The following is a 21,904-nucleotide window of genomic DNA, read 5'->3' as shown; positions in this document are numbered from 1 at the left end:
TTAAATTGTATTGTTATGTTTTGGATTTATACTAAATATATTGACTCGGCATAGCCAGGTGGGTTAAGGCGTTGGACCCGTAATCTGAGGGTCGTAGTTTCAAATCCCTGTCGCACCAAACATACTGCCCTTTCAGTTGCGGGGCGTTATAATGTGACGGTCAATCTCACTAGTTGTTGGCAAAAAAAGTAGCCCAAGAGTTGGCGATGGATGATGATGACTAGCTTCCTTCCCTAAGGTCTTACACTGCTAAATTAGGGACGGCGAGCGAGAAATAAAAAAAAAAAACACTAAATATTTTATTGTTTTAGAGTGCTGATTTTAATTTCATATGAACAATTACTGTATTGCATAGTATTGTATATATATACAGAAAAACACGCTCACAAAACAAAATAACACTGGCTATATCTAACAAACCTTTCTATCAGACACAATATACACTCAGTGGCCACTTTATTAAGTACACCTGCTCTTTTAACGCAAATAGCAAAACAGTGAATCATATGGAATACATAAAGCATGCAGGTATGTCAAGAGGTTCAGTTGTTGTTTCATCAAACATTAGAATGGGGAAGATGTGTGATCTAAGCGACTTTGATCGTGGAATGTTTGTTGGTGTCAGACGTGGTGGTTCCAGCATCTCAGAAACTGTTGATCTACTGGGATTTTCACGCCCTACAGTCTCTAAAGTTTACAGAGATTGGTGAGAGAAACATTCTGTAAGCGGCAGTTCTGTGGGCGAAAACACATTGTTAATGAGAGAGGTCAGAGGAGAATGGCCAGACTTGTTCAAGCTGAAAGGAAGACCACAAATATCAACTCTTTACAACAATGATGTTCAGAAGCAGATGGGCTACAGGCAGCAGAAGACTACACTGGGTTCCTCATACCAGCTAAGAACAGGAAGATGAGGCTACAGTGAGTACAGGATCACCAAAACTGGACTATTGAAGATTGGAAAAACGTCGCCTTGTCTGAAGAATCTCGATTTTTGGTACGAAATGCAAATGATCAGAATTTGACGTAAACAGCATGAATCCATGAATCCATCTTGCTTTGTGACAACGGTACAGGCTGCTGGTGCTGTAATGTTGTGGGGAATATTTTCTTGGCACACAGTAGGCCCCTTAATACTATTTGAGCATCATTTGAATGTTACAGCGTACTTGATCATTGTTGCTAACCATGTGCATCCCTTTATGGTCATAATCTACAAATTTTCCAGTGACTACTTCCAGAAGGAAAATGTGCCATGTTACAAAGGACGCATCATCTCAAGCTGGTTCTACGAACATTACAGTGGCTTCAGTGTACTCCAATGACCTGCACTGCACAGTCCCTAGATCTAAATTTCAATAGAGCACCTTTGGGATGAAGTTGAATAGAAGGTTAGCAGAATAAATGTGTAGTCGACAATTCTGCAGGAACTGTGTGATACTATCGAGTCAGCATGGACCAAAATATCTAAGGAATTTTTCCATAACCTTGTTGAACCATGTCACGAAGAATTCTGGTTGTTCTGGAGGTAAAAGTGAGTCCTATCCCGTACTAGATATATGTACCTAATAAAGTTACCTCTAAGTGTATATGAAAAGTTAGCCCCCCACTAGTACAGCAGTAAGTCTACGGATTTACAACACTTCAATCAAGATTTCGATTCCCCTCGGTGTGCTCAGCAGATGGTCCGATGTGGCTTTGCTATAAAAAACACAAAAAACATATAAAAAGTTAAAATCAATTGTTTATTTACAACAAACAAGAGTAAACAGAGTACATAAAATAAAACTGATTTCAGAACACTCTATTGTATTTCTGATAACTTGAAAAACAGACACCAAACAGAAATTTATTTTAACGAGCTGGTCATTAACTGGGTAAATTGCTTAACTGTAAGCATTGATTACGTTCTTTAGTGTCACATTAAATAATATATCAATCAAAATTATGATTAAAAATATTAATATCATAAAAGTATTCATATAAACAAAATTATTACTTTTTGGATCATTCCATCTACCTGATAAAAATTTTACATGATATGTACAGACAGATGATTCTATGCGATATAAAAGTGGCCAATATTGACAGCTATCGTTCAAGAACATTAAAGTATAAACGTTTTTAATACTTCGGATCCCATATCGCAGTTTTAGAACAAACCTTTGGATCAAAGTTTGTCTGTTTATCTTCAGTTTCTCTTGATGGTGTCTCGAAAAACTTGAACTACTTAAGAGAAACATCTTGATACACACTGTTGAAGTGTTTCTTGTTGTTTGTGTGTATTTTTATTTTTGCTTTGTTAAGGATGGAAGTCCGTTTGTTCGTTTCGAGTAAAGCACAAAGCTGCACAATACGCTATTTGTGCTCTTCCTATCACGGGTATCGAAACCCGGTTTCTAGCAGTGTGAGTCCGCAGATATATCGCTGTGCCATTGGAGGGCACACTTCAACACACAACTAAAGTACTCCGAGCTGATGCCAGATTTTACTAAAAAGACACACTCTATCCATATATAATTTGATTACGCTTTGAAACTAGTTTTTCAACATGTCGGCCTTCATTATTTTATACCCAACTTGTCATTTGTCTTCAAAAACGTTATTTGTTTGAGGCCATATACACACCTTGATTCTTTTAAGGCCTCAAATGAATAATACAGTAACGTATCATATCCTGTGTTTTGGAATAAAATACCCCACCATCTGCTCATACGCTCGTAAAACACTTCCAGTAGCTGCCCAGTGAAAACACTGCGTATTTACTACTTGTTAAGCTCTTGAATTAAAACAAAAACATAAATGAATAACATAACCTAAAAGCGTTTGTTTTATTCTTAAGAAGTATAAAATAAACACGATTTGCCATAGGATTCTAGTGTCCCCTCATAATTCACTGAGGCCCTGATATACCAGTTAAGTGTCTCCTTTATTTTAATTCAGTTCAACCTTTTTTAAAAACAAATAGTTTTACTTTAGTTTCTCAGATTCGTTTTTTTATTACTGTGATTTTACTTGATTTTTTCAATCTTTGAATTTTGCAGTATTTTCTGTTTCTATTTCCAAAACTTAGTTTACTTCAAATATTTAAAGTTTCTATGTTCATGTTGAAAATAGTGTATTTGACATAAAATATCCTCATGTTGTTTATTTAGTAAGAGAGAAAATTCGATACTTTTCTATGAACCTTTATGAAGCAGAATAATTAGGCTTAAGAGTTATAGGGCAAATTTAACACATGATATCCCAGTTCACACCCACAGTATCCCCTTACTATGTGTGCATAGTTTTAGGTTTTCTTCTCTTGGATACTTTGCAGTCACACGTACAACTCGTCATAATGTTAATGGCAGTCAAAGACTGAAAATAGCCGACATCTGATTGAAAGGAAAACGTAGACAAGGACGACACAAATTTGCAAATTAGCGGTTTATTAGGCCTCACTGCAATAGTCATACCGTTTACTAAAACTTCTTTATATTTTATTTTGGTTTCTTATTTCTTATAAAGTCGCCCGGCATCACTAGGTGGTTAGATCGCTCGACTCGTAATTTGACGGTCGCAGATTCGAATCCCCGTTACACCAAACATTCTCGCTCTTTCAGCTGTTGAGATTATTATGTGGTGGTTAATCCCACTATTCGTTGGTGAAAGAGTATCCAACTGTTGGCGGTAGGTGGTGATGACAAATTACGGACGAGTAACGCAGATAACCCTCACGTAGCTTTACTTTATAAATTCAGCGAGTGATTTGGGTGAAGGTCCATTTTGGGCTGTGCTTTAACCACTTTACCTGCACTGAACCAATGTTTGCGACCCTTAACATTTTCCCAATATATCCATTTTTCATCTTCAGTCACTAACCTGTCTAGAAATGGTAAGGGTTTATTTTATTAATGATCTGAAAAAGTGGAGTTGGGTTAGTTTCTTTTATTTATCTGAACATTTTTTATACACGTCCTAACACACATTTTAGTCATTAAAGCTTTCTACACAGACATAAATGACGATGCGTTTTCTGTATTGAAATTTCGGACATTACTTATGGGATGACCCGATAAATTATGAAACATTTTATTTTGTTCATAATAAATTATAGACAATATTTAAATCATGTAGGATTACTTTAAAATAAACATGGAGCTGACTGCGTACAAAATAAAAAGTTTTCCGTTATATAAAAAGAGTCCACTGTGAACAAAATCAATCAAATAAGTATTAAAACAATAAAAAAACACTGTTGTTTTGTATGGTAACAAAATCATTAAGAAACTCTTACGTTACTTAATAAATATAAATATAAATATATGGACAAATAACTTGTTAGTTGATTTGTTATTTCAATATACTGATATATATGGATTTGGTATTTAGTTGAAACTTCAAAGGATAAACAAGTGTAATGTAGTGTGTGGTTCAGTTCTTTGTTTATTCAATGAAAATTAATGCTGAAGTTAATATGTATACATAATTTAATACGAAATTTATGTTGTTGCTATAGATTTGTGTATTAAGTCACAGTTGATACAATGTATACGAGGAGGATGGCATAAATACTTGTAATCTCGTCTCTGAAATGTGTCTACTCTGAGTGCATGGTTACAAAATCTTAGACTTTTTTGTGCTAGTTCAAACATTTAAAAACAAGTTTGAATCAGGTGCCAAAGAAACTCGATAAGACTTTCTATTTTATTTACAACATGGCACATTTCACGCCAAATTTGTTTCAAAAATTGTTACATTTTCTCCTTGGGCATATGATCTTTTGCCCTGTCAAAGCCTCCATCATATTGAAAACGTGATGACGGCACACGATCCACAGTAAAGGTTTTCCAAAATTCTTATCAGGTTGACAATCGTTCCATTGTCCTGACCTGTGTCAAATAAAGTGTGGTCCTATGAAAGTGTCATGACCTGATTTGTGATATCATAATATTCAAGAAGACTGCAAAGGATAACTGCTCACTAATGACCTTTAGAAGAAGGTATTTGGATTATTTCTAGAAGTAAATCAATTGGATCTAAGAATGGAGTAGTGGCACAGACTGCAAGCATCTCAACACCAACTATAATTTTTTTCTCCTCCTTCAATTCCCTCACTATATTTGTGGCGAAGTGAAACTCAATATTTGATTTAACACGTCTTCTCTGATGCTTGTAATTTCAGATTCTATAATTTCCCATTTCCTTTTTCAAACATTTAACCGAGAAAGACTGACATTATTTATGTCAACTCCACTGGATTTCAAGATAGTACCTATAATCTATAAGTTCAAAGGAGGCCGCACCTCGATTCCAACCTTAGTGGTAATCGGGATGACATGTTCCATGAGCTGATTGATAGAAGTCTCAAAAATAATTTTATAATTATTACTAGATTTTTTCCTTGTTTGTTTTATTAGAAGAATGGTATTCCTCACTGGAACTGTCACATTCACCAGTACTATTATTTTCTTCATGTGAGACATAAGCATCATTATCGCTTGTCTGGTGTTTACTTAAACTGCTCTCCTGCTCTTCTTCTTCATTGTCAAAACTTAGACTTGCTGTTTTCTCGTAATTCCACTGTGTCATCCTTTTCTCCAAGATTTTTATTTTCTTTTTACTGTTTTTTGATCTTCTCCTCTAATTTTTTGTTACATTCCAAAATCACTACTTTTTCCCTCTCTACAATATTGTGAAAAAAGAATGTCTTCTTCCTTATCTTCACCGGATTTGAAGCTATCATTTTTATTATTTAAGCTATATCTTTGGTTCCAATGTAAATTATTTGTCTACTTTGTCCAAAAAATGCGAGTTTTCTGAGAAAATGTATCGTTTTTCTATTGTAGTGTCTTATTTCTTTTACGATCTTTATATTTTTAAAGGAGTTTTCAGTTTTGTTTCTGATTGCTTTCCTGACAGAATAAAACTTGTTCCAAAGCCTGCCAACTCCCAAATAACTATCATTTCTCTTACAAGACAAAACTTGGAATTGCCTGTAGCTGATTCACATCCACCATCTTTGCCTTGACAGATCAGGTCATTTGAATTGCGTTCTTGTGAACAGGCAATTTTCTCTTTGATTGACTTGTACTTCAATTTTTGAATATGACAACTGATCCACAAATACCTCTTAATTATGAAACCTAGCGTCGGCAATCTATTTTGTGGTAACTGGGCTATAGGGTGGTCTAGGAGGAATATTTCTTTTCTCTGTGAATATATAGGTTCGGATAGTCCATTTTTATATTTTTATGTGGCATATTTAACTAAAAATATAAGTTAGCTTGTTTATAACAAAAATAAAAAGTAATATCAATAATAATATTTTATATGGTATAGACAGTGCAAGTACAATCAATAACATCAATAGTAATATTTTATGAAATACTTCATTCACTTATAACCAACATAGAGGGGCAAATTATGGCTTTTTAGCATAATTATGTGAATATAATTGGCAATCTTCACCACTTCTAAAGTCGGGTTCCATTAGGGACACCCTACTGGATATTTTGTTTGTAAAAGAATTAAATTTCATGTTATCTAAAGATATAATGATAATTTTGAAGACATGCCCTTTTAGCATCATGTTTGTTTATTATTCTGTTTTAGAGAACAACTAGAAGGATTTGAGAATTCGTTTCCAAAAAACAAGAATAACGAGCAATTTTCCTACCAAACCAAAAGCAGGTCGATTAATAAACTTCAAAAACACTAAACAAAAGGAAACCTATAAAACAAAATTTGACATGAGAAGAAAGAAAAGGCCTAAAACGTTAGGAAAAGTGAAAATATTGTCATGCAAAGAGCCGATAAAAAAATTCAATCGTTATTTTAACAGCCAAACAGTATTATTCGTTAATGGTAAGTGTATTGAATGATACGTCTACGCTTATCCAGTCAAACACTGATATTAACCAAATATACAACAAAAAGACCAGAAATTTACTCAGAATACAATTAAAAGAAAAACTATTACATTTAAACCATATTTTTTTTCATGCAAACCAAGCTACAACACCAAAAGCTACGATTTACCAAACGTTCATAAAAACCTTACCCCCAATCATGTATCATTATAACTTTCTAAACTGCAACTTTCATAAACACTTGAACTGCATTTTAACAAGTTACTTTTCCAAAACAAGCACCCATTTAAACAACACTTCATATCTTCTGCAACACTTACGTAGTTTATACACAAACGTCATTATGTTTAGCTTTGATGTCTTAAGCCTGTTTCTTCAAACCCTTTGTCACAAAGCAATACAACTCACTCGAAGAAAACATTTCACAAAATTCCAAACGAGAATCAACATGAAACAAGAACACCTAATCGAACTGTTACGACGAGTCAAATTTATTAATTTGCAATGAGAAATTCGTACATAATTCAGTTACACAGATTAGCCACACGAAATACATTGATTGTCCTGTACTTCGACCGTTCTTTTTTTGTATCACATAGAATAACATGAATCAATCATTTCCAAATAGAAACCAATAATTTTGTTTAGATATATAGATGAAGTTTTCTGTGATTTTACTTGTTAAGATAAACAGACATAATTTATCTAACATATAAACAATCTACAGAAAGACAAACATTTCACAGAAAAAAAACGAAAAGAACGATACGATTAATTTTTCAAATGTTAGCACCACACGACCCTCATACACACACACTTCAAGGTTTCACCACAAAATTCATAGAAGTAACACATACAACGGAAATTATAAAAATTAATTTTCTAATCATGTAATCCACCAGAAGCTAAAAGGCTTTATAAATTTAGAACAGACTATGTGCAGAACAGAAAACATCGATAAAGAAATTATACACTGAACCTGGAGTTCCTAAACATTTTAGACCTGCGGAGCTTCACATCAAAAAGAAGAAACATTCCTGAGCCTTAATAGAAAAACTAGATTGAAAATAGACACAATTGGTCACTAGCACCAGATAAAGTTCACTTCAAGCTTTTAGAATACAAATTTATTAAAAATATCAATACCTAAAGAAAAAAATTTACTTCTACTTACTTGTTCAAAAAATTCTGTTTGCAAAATTTATAGCAGTAAAAGTACAGTAGCTCGGATGGGCTTGCTTTCATTCACAAAATAGTTCAATATTTGGAGTTATGGTTGTTACCTGTAAGCGCAGATCCTCTTCAATATTTAGTCTGTTTCTAAATTTGGTCTTCGTAGCTGTACACAGTGAAAATGTTTGATATGTTGTTGGAAAACGTACCAAAATTTTCAAAGCTCTGTTACTTATTTCAGGGTATTCCATGGCTATTTGAATCCAAAATTATGTGATTTCTTATGTTGAAATTTTGTTTTTAGAGTGTAATCAGTTGAAATTTCTATAAGCTGTTCTTTCTCTTTCAAAGGTAAATCATTGGTATTTGCAGAGTCAACAAATGGATTTTGAATTCACAGTATTTTTTTCTAAATGAGAAGGGAATTACTCCCCAATAGTTGTATACAAATCAGATACGCGCTGCAAGACTGAAACTTTTGCATTTTCACTTAAGGATATTTCATTCATGAGTAAAAAAACCACTGAGATTTTCGAATAAATTAAGTTATTCCACAAGTATACATTCACCACAAAGTTTTAGCTTACATTGAAGCGCTCCATTTTACTCTGAAATTTAAAGTACGTTACCCTGGTATCCTGCATTACAGCATTCACTTCATTTAGATAGGCAAATAAGTCCGAAAGGTAACCCACTTGTTAACATTCTAAAATTTCCTCGCGGAGCCACAGATAAGTATGGAGGGGCCCAAGAGCTCCAAGGAGAAGAGTTTAAAAAATCATGCACTAAACTGAATATTTCACTAACGTTACCTAAAGTAGTTATTGAAACTGTTAATACATTTTAAAAAACACAGAAAAAAGGAGTTTAATAAGCAAACAAAGCTAAAAATTTTCCAAAATTAAAAAAACAATTACTTGCACCTAGAAAATATAAGTGTACTTCTATTAGAAATTTTGAAAATATTAGCATATACATTGCTGGTCAAAATCTTAAGGCCAATGAACATAAAGAAACAATATGCATTTTGCGTTGTTAGACTCAACCACTTATTTGAGTAGAGCTTCGAAAGATGAATATAAAAAAAGGGAAAATAAAAACAAAAACTTTTTTAGCATTTAATAGGGAAAATGTGAACACTATGAAATTGGCCTAAATACTAGCTGGTCAAAAGTTTAAGACTATACTGAAACGAAGCGTTAATCGGTAAAAACGTCACGAAATTTAGTCATTTGTGTTCAAGCATTAGCATTGTCAATATCTCCCACTGACATCTCCTGTGTTACATTGTGTGAAAATATGGCAAAGGCTAAAAAGTTGACAGAGTTTTAACGTGGCAGAATTGTCGAACTGCAAAACAAGGTCTCTCTCAACGTGCCATCGCTGGTGAGATTGGGTGTAGTAAAACTGTTGTTGCAAATTTCTTAAAAGACTCTGAGGGATATGGAACGAGAATTTCAAGTGGTCGGCCCAATAAAATTTCGCCGGCGTTGAGCAGGAGCATTCGACGGGTTGTTCAGCAAGACACCACCCGATCGTCGAACCAGATTAAGGCCCTTACGGACACAGAATGCAGCTCAAGAACAATAAGACGGTATCTACAAGAGAAAGGCTTTAAAAACCGTAAACGTCTTCAAAGGCCACGCCTCCTTCCACACCACGAAACAGCTCGGTTAACCTTTCCTGAGAAGCGCCAAACATGTGATATAGAAAAGTGGGCGAAGGTTTTGTTCTCTGATGAGAAAAAATATAACCTGGATGACCCAGATGGCTTCCAATGTTACTGGCACGATAACGATATCCCACTGGAGACATTTTCTACACGATATAGTGGAGGAGGTTTCATCATGATCTGGGGTACTTTCTCCTTCCATGGAACAATAGAGCTTTAGGTTATACAGCGGCGTTAAATAGCGGCTGGCTACATTGGCATGTTGAGGAGAGCATCCTTATTGACTGAAGGTCCTCGCTTGTGTGGAAATGATTGGATTTTTCAGCAGGACAACGATTTTTTTGTTTTTGTTTTAGGTGAACAACAGAATTTAAACCATGTTTGTTGCTTTATCTGTCTACTGGTCATTTTTAAAACACTTAAATATACCTACAACATTATATTGTAGAATTTCAATAATAGATAAAATTATGTTATCACATTATCAAAACTATGAACAGTTAAATCCATAGTTGAAAGAAAACACTGATTGATCTTTAACACTTAAGGAGATTTCTACAGGAAGGTAAAAGGATAAATGTGTTTTTTTTTTACATATCACTGTTTTCAAAAATCTGTTTTATTCCTTTTGAATATGCATGAAACTTTTGTGTTTTGACGAATTTGATTATTATGAATAAGTACTCATTAAAAACTCTAAAAATCGATATGAGAAGTAATAATTTTATGTCGTTTGTGAAATCTGTTGGACATCCTGGTCTGCTAAATGAATTATTCCATTCTCATATCTGTTATCAGCTAATGGAATGGTTCCTCTGATGCAGTGATTTTTATTGTTAGCTTGAGTTCTATCAGAATTTTGTTTTATAGGAATATGATTTGTAAAGAAATATATTTGTAATATCTATTTACCTTGTTTTTATATTTTTACACTAGGTTTGATTTGACTTCCATTTGATATGAAGCAGAAAAGTACCTGATTCTCGCCATAATACTCATTGTTTTATTACTTTAAAGAAATGTATGTTAAACAGACAATTAAATTAAAAATTACATACTTGTAAACTTACGTCATTTTATTGTTTGGATTTTATTTTGTTAAATGGTAAAAAATACATAAACAATAATACCTGTTTGGACTTATTTATTGTTACTGACCAATCATAAAAATCACAGTTGAGAATAGAGGTTGGTTTAGTAATTAATTTTATCTTACTGCAGGAAATATTAACTTTTTCACATAGTGAATCATCTTTATGCGAATGAATGCCTTGGTATCTGAAAGCTAAAACTATGACAAAATAGACATGTAGTGGAATTAAAATCTTTATAAAAATATAATATTTTATATATGAAGTATAATAGCTTATGAATTTTTTTTTGAAAGTGACAGAGGTTTATCACTGCTTTCTCAAGAACAAAATTGAGACGTTTTGCAGAATGTTCATTTTTATGAAACTAAAATAGCGTTTTCTTGGAACTAATATACAAATATATAAACACACACACAAACAAACACATATATTTGTTAACACGTTGTTTGGCAACCATTATCTGTAGACATCAATATTTGTATAACAGTGGACATAATAACAGTAGAACAAAATTTTATGTTAAAAATGAAAATGGGAAGTGAAAATAATGAATTTTAAGCTCTGGAACATTGACTTTAGTTTAACAAAACTGGGAAATCAGTTTATAGAATTTCTGATATCTCAAGACTGGTTACTTCCAGTTAGTATATTAACGTTTAGATACTTTTTATGTTATGGTAATTATAAGAACCCATAACTGAAAGCAAAGGAAAATATGTTATATGTTTGTTACATTATACCTGTCATCTGAGGTGTTGAAGAGGCTTCTCGTCAAACACTAGTAGTAGTTAACACATCAAAATCACAAACCCTCTCATAGGCACAGCATTATGTTTACGGCCTCACACCGCTAAAAGCTGACTTTTGAGATTAAAAATGATTTTCTTTGTCTCAAAAATGTCAAATTTCATTTATATAACCACTAGAACGTCTTAAATGAACGTATAACACTTTCAATAAAATTTTATATTTTTACTGTTATTACGTTTATTACTTGATATTTTAGACTGTAGAAAACTCATCAACTGCAATGACAAAAATAGTAAAATTAGTAATAAAATGAGCAGTTGTGTCCTTTTCCTCATTATTAATCAAGAGGTTTCAAAGTACGTACCCTGAGAATTTCAACTGTTAGTCATATCCCATAATTTTTTTTTGTGTTTATCTTACTTTCAACATCTTAAGTTAAACTAACTGTGAATGAAACTGAAATCTCTGACCGTCTTTGCGCATCGCGCTGTAATACAATGCTTCTAAAGAGCAAGAAGGCACGTGCAGAACAAAACAGTATGATTCTTACAGGCCCTTGCTCGAAGAACACAATATTGGACGAAAAGCACCTCATATTTCCTACAACACTTACCAAAGAAATTTTCAAGAGTAATAAAATTCTAATGAAAATATTTATTATATGATTCAAAGTTGCGCTGGTCCAATAAACATTCTGATATCGCAGGTGTTTCAGCATTACTACTCATTTATTTGACGTCTGTCGAATTTCGCATCATATGTGCATGAAAGTGTTATTCGAACAATTACTTATATAACTTACAAGCCTCTTTTTTTATAAAGCTGTCAAGTTTTGAATGTGGTGTTAAATTGTGCAAATTAATTGAAACAAATGGTCATTTTACAATATTTTCAGCATGGCGGCCGGTGTTGGCTCGCTGGACCCGCTGATTTCCTTTAATAGTCATTTTTTCACACAGACGGCGTCATTAGCTGTGTTTTGCAGTACGGTCGATCTATTTGTGGGACATATGACGAAATTTTGAGGAATATTACGTCATTCGAAATTGCGTTAGAAGGGCAAGGAGACCAGTCAAAAAACAACTTCTTACCAACTCAATGAAGAAAAAACGGTATCAGTGGAGTATGAAATATAAGAACTGGACGCAAGAACAATGGAGGAAGGTGTTATTCAGTGACGAGACTCATTTCTTCGTACAGGGTCAAAGAAGTCTGCATGTTCGCAGATCTCCAGTTGAGAAACTTTGAGAATCTCACATCAATCAGTTCTTAAAACATCCCTTGAAGAAGATGTTTTGGGGCTTTTTCAACTGCTATGACATCGGAGGCTTACATATTGTAGAAGGTATGATGTGAGGACCACAGTACATCGAAGTTTTGCAGAGAAGAGTCGTTCCAGAATTGAGAAAGAGATTTCCAGATGGATCTGGCATTTTCTAGCAAGATCTGGCTCTATGTCACACATCGAAACTGGTGAAGAATTTTATGACTACAACGCGAATAAAGGTGCTGGACTGGTCTGGAAACTCTCTGGACTTAAATTCTATTGAAAATCTTTGGGCGATTTGTAAAGAAAGACTTCGGGGAAAAGACTGTACTACGAAAGATAAGCTAATTAAGGCCATAATTGAGGTGTGGTACCGCGATCCAAAAATTAGTAAAGATTGCAGTCAACTCGTGGACTCGAAGCCAAAGCGGATTAATGATCTTTTGGAAAATAAAGGCGGTCATATCATCTATTAATTTGTGAGTAATTTTTGGATTCTCAGAAATAAAATGCAAAAAAAAAAAATGAAAAAATCGTAATTTTCCGTCTTGTTTCACTTAATTTGCACCTCAGTTTAGACAATAACATAAACTATGTATTAACCTACAGATGTATACTATTTTGGCTACCGTACGTTACTGTATAAATATACATGTTTATATTACTATTTACCCATTAATGTTTACATTTTAGTTATATTTCTTAAAATATAGAAAGTAAATGAGAAATACATAGAAAAACATTGATTCCGAGTACCCGTGTTAGGAAATTCTACACTCGTGGGCGTAATAAAATAGAAACTGAGAAATAAGACAACTAGTTATTTTTAAAAGTTCGCTATTTAGATCTACTCTACTACATTTAATTCGTGTGTTACTAGTTTTCCCAAACTGGACTATAATACCTGAAACAGGGCCTTTCACCTATGTTGGTCATACGTATAATATATCATAACACCCTTACATATTCTGAGATGATGCGTATGTATCGGTCTCCTGGTTCTATTCTATTGGCTTAAATATTTCAGCATCGTTGAAATACTAAGTTTAAGGCCATTTGTCTGTTGATTAAATTCGTATCTTCACAGACAAAACAGAACAAATTGTGAAATATAAGCTACAAACATTCATGTCTACATGCATGTTCAAACTAAGAGAAAAACCGAGTAACTGATCGCAATTAGATATTTACGTAACTCGCGTATCTTGATCATGTCAGTGGTATAAATATTACAAAGATATATAGCTGTATTCTGATCACAACAAGTAACACAAAATATTTTTGCAGATGACTTCACCATGTAGAGAGATCGTATGTGGGCTAATTTGAAGATAATTTTTTACGTCAACTACAATTTAATTAGAAGGTGATGTATATGGTTTGGCAGGAATAAGCATTAATCGATGTTCTGAAGTCCACATTCAATTAATGTGAAACCTTATAAAGACCATATCCTGTAGCTACATGCTATGTACAGTTAACAATGAATTCCACATTCAATTAATGTAAAACCTTATAAAGACCATATCCTGTAGCTACATGCTATATACAATTAACAATGAATTCCACATTCAATTAACGTAAAACCTTATAAGAACTACGTCCTGTAGCTACATCCTATGTACATCTAACAGTGAAGTTCACACTCAATTAATGTAAAACCACATAAAAATCACACCCTGTAATTACACGCTAGGTACAGTTAATACCGAATTCTACATTCAATTAATTTAAAACCTTATAAGAAACACAGCCTGTAACTACATTATTTGTACAGTTAACACTGTATGCCTACTTAATTGTCAAGGGTCTTAAGAGTACATTATGGGATTGCAGTCAAAAGGTCAAGCAGTTCGCCTGTTCGACGCTCGGGAAGACACAAGGGCTCCCGAGGTGGCATAGGGAGCTCCCGTCAGTACTCTACCCCGTTGTGTCCCTCCTCTCAGGGTCATAGAGGTAAATGCCAAGTATGATGACCATTGGTCGAGCAGTTTGTCAAATAATGTTTTAGGTTATAAATAAACTTTATAATGTCTATGTATATTTCTATAAACAAACAATTGTTAAAATACATTTTGATATGCAATTCTAGCTGTATTATTACTTATTTTCTTTTTAATGTAATTACTAGTTGATTTTGTACGATAATTTTATGGATATAATAAATTGTTATCTGTTCCAAATCCGTGATTTCTGTGTTGTTTTATAAATATATCGTTGAATACTTGTATATATAAAGTTTTTAGTTGAATTTTATTAAGTTAGGCACAAAACTAAACAATGAGCTGTGTTTGCTCTTCTCACCATGGATATCGAAACCGGTTTCCAGCGTTGTGAGTCCGCAGACATACCGCTGTGTCACGGGAGGGGGTTCATTTTATTCAGTGAGTGGGAAAGTAACAATAAATCATCATTCTGATAACACTCAACTATTAATATGTTAAACAGCAGGCATGAATCATGTTGTGGTTTCAGAAGACAAACAGTCTTTAAAAACTTGTAAAATAAAAATAAAGACGCATGTACACAGGAAGTGAAGCCATTTTATGTCAATAAAAACCAAAGCTAAAAATATCATAAAAAAGTACTCGAGAACAGTGAATGTTTACGTTCAAGTAATGAACAGTTAGTTATCTATAAATTCAAACCTTGAATGTCATCATTAACATCTTATATACCAGATTCATTAAAAAACTGAAAACGAACCAAATTCACCTAAAACAGTTGTCGTAAACAGTTTGGTTTGTTTTGAATTTCTCACAAAGCTACTCGAAAGCTATCTGCGCTAGCCGTCCCTAATTTAGTAGTGTAAGGTTAGAGGGAAGGCAGCTAGTCATCACCACCCACCGTTAACTCTTGGGTTACTCTTTTACCAACAAATAGTGGGATTGGCCGTCACATTATAACGCCCCCACAGCTGAAAAGGCGAGCATGTTTGGTGTGACGGGAATTCGAACCCGTGACCCTCAGATTACGAGTCGAATGCCTTAACCCACTTGGCCATGGTGGGCCGTGTCGTAAACAAACACTGTCTTTTAACTTCACCAATACCTGAAGAAGAACTAAACAATAATTAAATATTATGTCATGAAATAATCCAAATAATAACACCAACACTAAACACTCTTGTATATCCAAACATAAGTCCTTCAATAAAAATATTAGTAATAATCTTTAACACTATATACAAACACTGTTCTTAGCTCATATCCAAAGTCTTCTTATGTAGTCTACATCTATATTTGTTGGTCTCTCTTCTCTCATCGGGTCTTCTGTAGGGCTTTACATAAAAAGTCAAACAAGGACTTTCCAGCGAAATTTATTACAAACTGATTTATATCATAAGCTTACTGTACACGAGGACAACATTTACCAGTTTCACGTGTAAAAAATTACTTACATGCAAACATATACGATTTATTTTTGTTTTTTCTACTGTCGGGTCGTCAATGGACCAATTTTAAGTTTACGGACTTATAACACTAAAATCCAGGATTCTATTCTCAATGCTGATTTATATTTGAAGCTTCTGACGCCTATGAAGTAGTATTTATGTCAAAAATCACAATCGATTTATACCAGACCTACATCTCTTCACAGATGCTTATCTTTCCGGCTGTGGTACATCTCTGAACAACAATCTCACCTCAGACGTATGAACCAACACAAACAATTCCTTCTTATCAGTGTGATCGACCTTTATTCTGTTAAACGGAAATGTTTGCATTTCTTACCAATGCTAGTGGATTGTTTGATTATTATCCATTATTACAATTTCATGGTGGTTTTGTATATCAATAATTGAGTAATTACAAGTACTTTAACTCTTTGTTTTTAAACACTCGACTTTATGAGCATCTATCCAATAAATCTGTTTTATAGATTATCATGTATTGAGAGTGATGTACCTCATAGCATATCATCTGTATCATATTCCACCTGTCAAATAACCGTTTCACCCACAAGTTTCCTCATGTGTGTGCTTTCTTTTGAGTACTTATGACTTCTTTCCTCGTCCATAATGAAGTTTTAAAAGTATAAATAGAGCTAGCAAACAGGAAATTGATGTCATTCTCCTGTTAGTAGAGAGAGAACTTTTACTACATAATAACATCAATATCCAACAATATAATTTAAGATAATTTACGAGAGTTTAGGTAGGAATTGTCCAAACGCTAGTGTCATGCAAATACTCAAGGAAGAAGCTAACAAAAGATAGAATCTTTGTCTGAAATGGTAAATATCTAATGGGAACACATTTACATGTAAGAAAATGTTAACTTTCCAATGTGTTAAAAGTTTTCCTCTTCCTTTTATTTTAACGTTTTTCATGCTGGTTATTAGTTTTTTTCTTTATTTCATAGCTATTAATTAACTATAATTTCGAACTTCACTCCAATTGAACAGGAATCTTTAATTTTATATAACTTTTTATATTCTTTTCACCTGGGAGCATTTTCAAAACATTTCTCAATTGGGCTGAATTTTCTTCCTTTTATTTTAGATTGGTCTACTACAGATGTCTACTAGTGAAGTAATTTCTTTTTTTAGTGGTTATGGCTATGATGGAAGTTCCTACACGTTTGAGTCACACTCACTTTCACACCTGTCACTGACTATGATACAATCAATGAAACCTTGCTGAATGCTCCATGAAATCCTCTATCCATTTCTTTCTTTCCTACATGATCCTTTGTAGAGTGTTTTTTTTTTTCATTTCCTAATGGTTCTGATGGTTATATGATCAGTTGAGTATTCAATGTCTGTTCACATTTGCCACGTGTTTAAGTAAGAAACGTCCCTATTTTCTAGTCCGCTGTATCTCATCCTTCGGCTTAGATGTTAAATTACTTTAGTCAGGATTAGATCAGGTTACCCATATACCTGTCTATTTCCTTCCAAAGGTTTTATCCATCACTCACTCCACTTCAGCATCTGTCTTTCTGATAAGACCTTTATGGCCACCTTAAACTTAATTTCCAGTCCTGAAGTAAGGTTAGGACACCCTCAGCACTTCCTCTTTAAATATCACTCCTTCATCAGACGTAGTGTCAAATGTATCGTTTTCTGTCACTATTTTAACTATCGTTCGTTCATCAGACGCAGTGTCAAATATATCGTCCTGCTATCACTACTTTAACCATCGCTCCTTCATCAGACTCAGTGTCAAATGTATCGTCCTTCTATCACAACTTTAACTATCACTCTTTTTATCAGACTCAATGTCAAATATATCATCCTGCTATCACTTTTTTAACTATCACTTCTTCATCAGATTCAGTGTCAAATGTATCATTCTGCTATCACCACTCTCTCGCTTCAAATGTGACTTTTGGATTAGTTGTACATGTAGCTTCCTCCTTTTTTAGTTCTATATATCCTTCATTCTTTATAAATTGTAATACATAACATAGTGAATTGGAGATTTGTCCAAGATAAATTATAATATATAAACAATAATAAATGGAGGGTTTGTGCCAGAGAATTGAATCGAAGAAAAATTTCAACCTAAATTAAAATTAAAATCATAATTCAATTTATGTTTATCAGTGCCAACAAGAATTGATCAGGGATTTCTTGAATCATTCTCCTTCGAACAACTAGAAAGATATAACAAAAGTGTATTGCTCGAAATTTCCAAAATTTTAGAATTATAACTTAAGAAATAAATGAGATAAAATGAACAAATAAAGTGTATTATTAAAATACCAGTCCATGATCATTTGTTGTCTGAGGAAGCATTAGTGAATTACTCTATAATGTCTCCACTAGCTAAATAGAGTTCGGTGATAAAGATAAGTTAGAAATCTAGCTTAAACTAAAAAAAATCAAACTGCAACAAATCTATATCGAAATCAAGAAAGAAAGTTGGCTCAACTCCGATCAAAAAATGAAAAAAAATTACAACTTTTAACTTAATCAATATATTAAAGTATCACCATTTAAAGAGAATTAAGTTGATAAACATTTCCAACACTTTGAGAAGGCTGTCCTAATCATGCAACATTTTGAGAAGGCTGTCCTAATCATCGAATGATCTACTGAAAATGGTCATTATTATTTCAAAGTGTTTTTACTGGTAAAACACAAGAAGCTTATGCTGCTCTCTCGCTAGAAGATTATACAGATTATGTATAATAAGATAAAAGTAGCTGGGCCCGGCATGGCCAAGCATGTTAAGGCGTGCGACTCGTAATCTGAGGGTCGCGGGTTCAAAAACAAACAATAAAAGCAGCTATTCTGAAAGTGTACAAATTAGTGCTGGAAGCTTACTGCCAGATGTTCCGAAGTTATCATAAGCAAGATAATCAAACCAGAATGGAGTTAGCCCACAAAAAAAAGAGGTTTGTTTTGATCGATGGTGTAATTGTGTGTATGTTGGCAACAGTTTCGACAAACTAAGACAGTTATGTCCAATTGAGGAATTGAAACGCTATGCAAGTGACGATGTCAAAATTAACTTGGATGGAAAGAAAGTTGAAATACTGCAAGAAGCAGTTGCTCTTTCTGATGATTACACTTTAACACAGATAAAACCACTTTGCGTTAAAAAGAAATTCCAGCTATATCAACAAAATCCTGTATCTGTTCATTCCAATAAAGTTACGGATTCGTTTATAAGTTCCAGCTTCTCTAGTTTGAAATTAAATTAAATTCACTACATTTATGAAGTACTACATTAAAAGATTTAGGACTCTTGTTAATGTGAAAGTGTGTTTAAATTTGACATATTGTTTTAACAAAATTACATTGAATTTTTTATTATCTTATTCAATGATTCTGTCACAGATCCTTAAATAAAAAATGTCTAAAAATAGATAACTAAGTAAAGGTAATTCCAGAAAATATACTTATATAAGAATACATTTAAAATTAGCTACAATAAAATTGAAATTTGGATAAATGTGGTGATAAGACAACTAGAAAGACAGATTAAGCCATATTAAAACTTTTATTTTACATCGTTTCAGGCTAACACCACATTGAAAATAAATTGCAATAATTTATTACAGACCAAGGTTTGTTTTTTGAATTTCGCACAATGCTACTCGAAGGCTATCTGTGGTAGCCGTCCCTAATTTAGCAGTGTAAGACTAGAGGGAAGGCAGCTAGTCATCACCACCCACCGCCAACTCTTGGGCTACTCTTTTACCAACGAATTGTGGGATTGACCGTAACATTATAATGCGCCTACCGCTGAAAGAGCATGTTGGGCGCGAAGGGGATGCGAACCCGCGACCCTCAGATTACGAGTCGCACGCCTTAACACGCTTGGCCATGCCGGCCACAGGTTAAGGACAATATCCTTTAATAACCTAAGCCCCCCGCTAGTACAGCGGTATGTCTCCGGATTTACAATGCTAAAATCAGGGGTTCGATTCCCGTAGGTGGGCTGAGCAGATAGCCCTTTGTGGCTTTGTTATAAGAAAAAAAACACATTTGAAAAAGCTCCTTTCTCCCATTAAACTGATCCTAGAGGTCAAATCAGTTAATCTGCTCATTTTTACATATTAACCTAGTATTCAGCCCTAGTGACCTACTCACATTTTCAGCCCCATCATTAGTTCTCAATGGTATTCCTGACACAATTCTTATCACCCTTTGATTTAAATACCTTTTTAGCCCCTTTTTCTTATGAGTTAGTTCCACTGATCTGCCTTTCCCTGCAACATTAGCTTCTATGTGCACATTAAAAATTGCATCACTACTAACCTCTTTATTAAATCTTCTATTCTGTCAGTTATATTTTCCACCCATTTCACTGAATGATGTAATCCAAACCTTTTTCCCTATTTATCCCACAAACTATCTTATCCACTGAACTTTATAAAGGTCCTAATGTATATGCTCACTTCTTTCACAACCCCTCCAAGAACAAAATTGAATTTTGATCACTATCAAGTAAATAGTTAAACATTTTAAAGTGTAATTGAATATCTCAAATTTATTTCAATTATTTTGTAGTTAACAACAAATCTATACAATGGGCTATCTGTTCTATAATAACCAACTTTACCACTTTGTTGGAGGAGGGGCAGATGAATATACACAGATGACTTTACAATTGTGCATTAAACAATTTTCTAAACAATTAAATTATAGTTAAGTGAAAAGCTATATTAACATGTTTGTGATCTGGAATGTTCAATATTTATTTTTATGAGTATTAGATGAAAAGTTTTTGATTTTAAATATTTCAAATTAAACTTTGTTTTAAGTCTTATTCACAGAGTCGACTCAATTTGCTTGGATTACATCTCCGTTTATAGTGAAATAATTTTTCTTCAGAACACCTTAACTAAAAATGGGTATCTTCATCATTAGGGACCTAAGAAAGGAAACAGGGACAAAAACTTGGAAAATATTGCATTGAAGAGTAAAGATGGACTTGAATTTAAAAATAAACACTTGATTACAATCACTTACTAATGATGAGATGGAGCAGGTAGGGGAAACAGATGAGATAATAAGTGGAAAAGATAGGGAAATTATAGTTGTAGGTGAATCTAGTTAGTCACATAGATTATAAAAGTATGTGGAGTAAACAGAGTGAAAGAATCTGTTTATATTATCTCGGAGCAGGGGTATAAGATACAAGTGACAGAACTAGAGATAGTTGAGGGTACTAGTAGCAATGCACATTATGTGACACATGTTGGGGCTAATGATTTATGGAAAGATGAACCTGAGGAGCTTATTGGTAAGTATGGAACACTGATAAGATCACATTTAAGGAAAGGGTTCATAGTTTGATTTTGTCAAATAAATTGTCGGGAAGAGAAACTAAGTAGGTCATTGGGGTTGAATGCCAGGCTTAGACCAATATGTAATGATAAGCAAACAGGTTGATTAGATTTTTGAATAATTGAATGGAAAAATTAATCTTGTTTTGAATTGACAACATACACTTAAAGTAGGGGCTGTTACCTCAGGTGTAGTGGTAGATTTATTAAACTAGGTCATGACAGAGGTGAGGGCAAACATGTTAGTAAAATAGGAAATATAATTGACAGGAAAATATGAATACATTTTAAAATATATGATTAATTGTTCCTATTGTAATGCTAGGAGTATTAGAAATGAAATGGATGAG

General features: G+C 33.6%; 1 protein-coding gene across 1 annotated transcript in view; it reads left to right on the top strand.

Annotated features, from left to right (window-relative positions):
• The first annotated feature begins 569 nt into the window (after positions 1–569).
• The window catches only part of LOC143223945 (RNA polymerase II-associated protein 1-like), an 88,132-nt gene continuing 66,797 nt past the window's right edge, over positions 570–21,904 (top strand). Inside the window, exons 1-3 of the mRNA XM_076452416.1 lie at positions 570–706; positions 14,618–14,777; positions 21,394–21,511. Coding sequence (XP_076308531.1) covers positions 570–706; positions 14,618–14,777; positions 21,394–21,511 — 415 coding nt within the window. The remainder of the gene's footprint in view (positions 707–14,617; positions 14,778–21,393; positions 21,512–21,904) is intronic.

Source organism: Tachypleus tridentatus, chromosome 8, assembly GCF_004210375.1.
Source record: "Tachypleus tridentatus isolate NWPU-2018 chromosome 8, ASM421037v1, whole genome shotgun sequence".
NCBI classification, from domain to species: Eukaryota; Metazoa; Arthropoda; class Merostomata; order Xiphosura; family Limulidae; genus Tachypleus; species Tachypleus tridentatus.
The sequence above is the reverse complement of the archived record's forward strand: the minus strand, read 5'-3'. Positions and strand labels throughout refer to the sequence as shown.